Below are 6,154 nucleotides of genomic sequence, written 5' to 3'. Positions count from 1 at the left end.
CCCGACGACCCTGTGAAGAAAGGGAAGAAGAAGAGAGAGAGAAAAGGGCAAAAAAGAGGGATTTGTTACAGAATCATTAGAGGACTCTGTACATTTTCTTGTTTTTTTTGCATGTCGAGGCCCCAAACGCCAAGTCTAAGCCGGGAACCCCATCTTCCTCGCTCCAACCCCCGAAACTCGTTCTCGGGAAGCACTCGAACCTCTCCCACCCTCCCCGTCCGCATTCCAGCGCCCCTTCCCTCCCTTCTTGAATCTGTTCGCCCAGTGGTCGCGCTCCAGAGTGCCAAGATCGAATCCCCCTGTGCTGGATGAGTCCCGACTCCGCCTCCTCCAATGCACAGACGTTCGTCTGGCTCCCCTGTCGCGGACGACACTGAAGATTCCTCGGCTCGGTCAGACGATCATGGCTCCAATGCCATCGATGCTCCCAACGATAAAACGCGGTCGCAGATAGCTCGTCACGGTACCAGTTTTGATCTTCGCCGAGATAACGGTAGCTCGACTCCGCGCTCGCGGAACTCGAGCCTGTGGCGCACACCTTCGTCTCAACCATCCAACGATACTAAACCCATGCCATTGGGCTCTCCGCGGCTTCCGATGGAGGCACCTTCTCCCGAGGGCCGTCGTGCGCGCCAATCCCGACAGCGCAGTCCATGGTCATCTTCTATCCTCACGGTCTGCACCACCTTCGTCGCCATCGCGTTCTTGCTGTCAATCGTTCGCTCGTTTGTTGGCCGGCATACCGGAGGGGATGGTTGTGGAGTACCGATGATGAGCCCGACATTCATTCGCATGGTGGAATTCGATACAGAGCATACACGGTTCGCGAGCAAGTATAACCTGTTCCTCTATCGGGAGGAGGGTGTGGATCCATATACTCAGGATAACATTGGGGTAAGGCTGTGGTTATCAACGGGGTGAAAAGGCCCAAGCTAATTCCTGTTGCTTCCTAGTTAAACGGTGTACCGGTTCTCTTCCTTCCCGGAAACGCGGGCAGTTACCGACAGGTCCGATCACTAGCCGCAGAGGCGTCGCGGCATTACTACGACGTGGTACGGCACGATGAGGAGCGACATGCGGCCGGTACACGGAGCCTGGATTTCTTCATGGTGGATTTCAATGAGGATATGGCCGCATTTCACGGACAGACCTTATTGGACCAGGCGGAATACGTGAATGAGGCGATTGCATACATCCTCTCTCTCTACCATGACCCGCAACGGACTCGGCGGGACCCCGGATTGCCAGACCCCAGTGCCGTGATCTTGATCGGACACTCGATGGGTGGCATTGTAGCACGCACCGTTTTGACGATGGCCAACTACCAGGCCAACTCAATCAATACGATCATCACCATGTCTGCACCACATGCAAGACCCCCGGTATCATTCGACTCTGATATCGTTCATACCTACAAACAAATCAACGACTACTGGCGCGAGGCCTACTCGCAGACATGGGCCAACAACAATCCGCTATGGCATGTTACTTTGGTTTCCATCGCGGGTGGCTCGCGCGATACCGTAGTCCCGTCTGATTACACCAGTATATCGTCCCTTGTCCCGGAAACGCACGGATTTACCGTGTTCACATCCTCAATTCCCAACGTGTGGATTGGCAATGACCATTTGTCTATCACTTGGTGTGACCAATTCCGCAAGGCAATCATCAAGTCGCTTTTTGAGATCATCGATGCCCGACGTCCGACTCAAACAAAACCCCGAGCAGAGCGCATGCGAGAGCTAAAGCGGTGGTACTTGACAGGCTTGGAGGATGTTTCTGAGAGAACGCTTGCCCAGAAAGAACCCAACACTCTTTTAACCCTCGAAGATAATGCAAACACCATTCTTGCCCTAGGCCAACGACTTATCCTACGTGAAGTGGGCCAACGACATGGGCCCGATGTTCGTCTTCTGCCAATTCCTCCCCAAGGTGTTGCAGGCAAGAAGTTTACCCTTCTCACTGATCAAGTCATTGGTACTCAGGGCAACATCGAAGTGCTCTTTTGCAGCGTGTTCCCCTTGAACAATGGACGTTCGACCGTCTTTTCCATGAACATGGAATACTCCGGTGGAACTGCGGGATCTACTAGGTTGGCTTGCAAGAGTGCACAAGCTGATGTCATTCATTTGCCTGCTTCTACCCCTTCGTCAAAGCACGCTTATGATCATGTTCCACCATTCTCCTACCTCCAGTATGATCTGGAGGGTCTTGCAGAACATCAGTTTGTAGCTGTTGTGGATAAGGCCAGCGTGCCTGCACAAGGGTTCCTAGTCGCAGAGTTTTCAGATAGCTCAGACTCGATGATTCGCGCCAAGGTGGGATTGGGTAGCTTGCTGGGTGCAGGCATCAAGATGCGGCTGCCTGCTAATCGGCCCATGGTCACTGAGATCAAGATACCAGCTTTGTACTCTAGCCTGCTGGACTACCGTCTTAAAATCACACGACATCCTCAAAAAGACGAGCTCTTTGCTCCACTTCTGAGGCAGTCCATCGCGGATCCTCACGAATCTAAATTCTTCGTGAATGTCGACCATGTGAATGTCAATCTTCACGGTGCTGCCCCGTTCATGCCGCCTCCGCTCCGCGACCAAGCAGCCCAGGCCGGCGTGTCGTTCCAACTGTGGACTGACCCAAGCTCTGGATCGACTGTCGACTTCTCTCTTCAGGTTGACATTAAGAGCAGTCTGGGCGAGCTCGTGATGCGATACCGCACCATCTTTGCAGCATTCCCATTACTGGTCGTAGCCCTTGTGCTCCGCAAGCAATTCCAGGTCTACGATGAGACGGGCTATTTTATACCCTTCAACGATGGACTTGATCGAGCTCTGCGGTCGTCTCTTCCCCTCTTGTTGGTAGCGATGTCGCTTTTGGCGTCTTCCCTGGCTACCTCTAAGGCGCTCCCTCAGTCCGATGATCCATTCCATTGGCGGACCAACTCTACGGAAACTCCGGCCGATTTCACCAAAAACGATCTGCTTCTGGGGTCGCAAGATGCCTTCTTTTGGTTCCTTGTTCCGATATTTGGAGTCATCAGCGTCGGTGCTTGTTTATTGGTTAATTACGTGGCTCTCTTCTTGGTCAACATCTTCTCTTTGGCGTATGGGGCTGTGAACAGCAAGTCGGGCTATATCCGACGCGAAGACCGAGGGTGAGTGCTCTCCGCCCTATTCTTCCGGGTCAAACCACTAATCTGTCATAGAACTCTCCCGATCTTCAGCGCCCCTACTCCTCGACGGCGTGTAATCCATACTATAATATTGCTGATCCTCGTCTCCACGATCATTCCCTATCAATTTGCCTATATGGTAGCTTGTATTGTACAGCTTGCGACGTGTGTGCGTGCCCAGTGGCATGTCAAGGAGACCGTATGTTTTTTCTCTAGCCCCCTTGCCAACATAGATCGTTCTAACTTTTTTAGCAGAGATCCGCTTCTCACCTCAATTTCGGCAATTACGCCCACTCTATCCTCATCCTCATGTTGTGGATTTTGCCCATCAATGTTCTGGTTCTTCTGGTCTGGGCCCACAATCTTGTGGTGCACTGGTTCATGCCCTTCTCCTCCCACCACAATGTCCTATCTGTCATGCCATTCCTCCTCCTGGTTGAGACCATGACTAGTGGCGCTATGATTCCACGCATTACTACTCGGTATGTCTATCCTAACCCCGTCCTTCTGCTCTGCTATAACCTAACATTCTCTAGGTTCAAACACGTCACCTCGATTATCTTCTTTGCAATTGCCATGTATTCGGCGGTGTACGGTGTCACCTATGCATACCTCCTCCACCACCTTGCGAACCTCCTCGCAGCCTGGTTTGTCGGTATTTACCTATTCGGCAATAATTTTTCCCCGCGTCGCCTGTGGCGCATCATTGATGGCGACGAGCTTCCCTCCGAATCAGGAAGCCGCCACGTCAAGAAGAAGCCATGAGAAAAAGAAACCCCCAGTTTTAATCATGTTTTAACCTTGTCGATTCTGCTTCGGCGTTCCGCATCTGGGAATGGAGTTTGAGCGTTTTGTTTATTTTTTGTACAGCACAATGCGGGATGGGATGACCATCCTCATCGTCTCATTCCCTTCCCCCTACTTCCCAGGAATGACAATATCAGCAACCCTTGTCACGGGCCTTGCCTGTGTCCTATACGCGGGGAGTATCTGCTGCTATATCACAACCAGGTCGCACTTGTTTCCTCCTAATCTTGAGGATGACATCCCAATCCCTCTGTGTGCATGTTCCTTGATCCAGGGAGCTGTGATCCCACTCGACCAAGTGTCATGGCTTGGACATCGATCTCCAAGAACCAGCGCGGTGGTTTTGTGTATATATCTTGATTGTTTTCTCTTTCCTCTTTGTCTTCTTGATCTGGACATAGAATTCTGGGGTGTTGGTTGGGCAGACTGTGAACTTTTGGACTTTCTTGTATGCGTTTGGGTGGCGGGTGATAGATCCGGTCGAGCATCCCACATACTAATAGTCTTTCATTTTGGCACTGTTCTGTTGACCTGTACTGTGTTTTAGACATGCATAGATCATGAATTATTCTGACGAATTTTATCCGCACTTATCAAGCAAAGGTTGGAGATATGTCTATAGAAGCCCAGGCTCGGGGCAATAGTCCATGTTGGTTTTTTTACTTTACATTCAACTAGGCGGTACCTGATGCATGCTCCGGTGGCTGCGGTCAAGATTGGAGATTTTTATCTATACATGGCCATGTAAAGCACAGGCTTGTTCTCTCGAGGTCAGCTCAAAGTTGAAACGGTATGCTTTTTACCGCGGTATCATTGCTTAAGACAGTCGCGGTCAGACACGGCTGAACAGTCCCCTCGGAAATGAAATTGTGATAGGCTCCCACAAGTCCTGCCCCTTTTTTTTATTAAATCTTGAGATGATAGGCCTGAGCGTCATGGCAGGGGGAAAAGGGGGTGCTAAAAGTACATGTACGATCGTTTGACAGGGGTAGTGAATTGATGAAGAAAGGGGTCCAGGCCTAGGATCAATACAGGTGCGCGGAGATCTGTAGGAAACCCATTCTTGTCCTCTGTGGATCTACCCCAGATTTGATACATCCCATGCGATGTATAGAAAGGGGTGGGGGCGGCCCCATACGCTTTACCCCAGGTCAGGGAAAGGAAGGGGCCAAAGATGTAGAAAAGAGAGGCGCATGGATTCACCCCCAAATCCAACTATAGAACATAAAAGACAATATCTCGTTTCAACGTAAGTACCTACTGGTTTGGTGGCGGAAGGCAAACACCGATCATGCAACAAGGGGGAAAAAAAAAAAAAAAAAAAACCAAATTAAATTTCTTGACAAATCATAACGCGAACTCTCTTTGCTCGCATGCCTCCGGGTCCAGGAGGTACCGTTAGAAGGCCGGAGAAAAGACGGCAGAGTCGGCTAGAGAATGAAGTCACAATTCGGACAATGAGCATTGAAAATCTAAGGTAGAAAGAAAGTTTTTCAAGACCCACTGGCCGAAAGACCCGATCGATTTTCGCCGATTTTCGCGGGGGATAAGAGATGATCCAGATAATTACAGTGGCTTAGGGAAGAAATTGTATTTCCAGTATGTGACCTTTAAACTATTTTACGGATTCGTGGAAATAAGGAAAGACAAAAGATTTAAGGTTACACATCGATAAGCGATAAGAAAAAACTTTGAAGCGGTGAGGGGAGAAGCGGTGATGGACTATGATGAATCCCCCTTAATATAATTGCTCTGTCTAAATGAAGAAAAGAATTAAAATTTTTAAAAAAAAATACCCCTGAGATATTCAATGTTGCCCCGTCGATCTAGGCAGATCATAGAATAATAATAGTTCTTTGCTTTATTCCACGCTTACGGCCCCCTTTGAAGTATGTCTACGTTAACCCATGTTCAGCCGCTGACTGTCAGATTCCAGAACGTACTGTAGTGATTTGAACGGACAAAAACGGGAGAGGATCTGGTTCGTAGCGATGTAAATCTTAAAATATCATATGTACAATACGGATTAGATGAACAATTGGAGTATAAATTGTCTGATTTTTTTCGACGTCGGAACTGTTGATTGGATATACCGAACATAGCCTACGCCACCGAGTCATGAAAGTGGCGAACAACAGAATTTGGCAGCGGCAGCCCTGCGCTATCCACAAGTCCAAA

General features: G+C 49.6%; 1 protein-coding gene across 1 annotated transcript; it reads left to right on the top strand.

The window, feature by feature from the left end:
- Positions 1-333: 333 nt before the first annotated feature.
- N7503_010994 (GPI inositol-deacylase) lies at positions 334-3,934 on the top strand (the record flags this gene model as incomplete). The annotated part of the gene is made up of 5 exons (XM_057070540.1): positions 334-894; positions 954-3,151; positions 3,203-3,368; positions 3,425-3,651; positions 3,706-3,934. 5 exons carry the CDS (start codon positions 334-336, stop codon positions 3,932-3,934), a joined length of 3,381 nt encoding a protein of 1,126 aa, XP_056917151.1.
- Positions 3,935-6,154: the final 2,220 nt, after the last annotated feature.

The sequence above is a fragment of the Penicillium pulvis genome, assembly GCF_028828015.1.
Source record: "Penicillium pulvis strain IBT 33274 chromosome Unknown scaffold_8_segment0_segment0, whole genome shotgun sequence".
In the NCBI taxonomy this organism is placed as follows: Eukaryota; Fungi; Ascomycota; class Eurotiomycetes; order Eurotiales; family Aspergillaceae; genus Penicillium; species Penicillium pulvis.
This window is presented reverse-complemented; position numbering and strand designations above follow the sequence as displayed.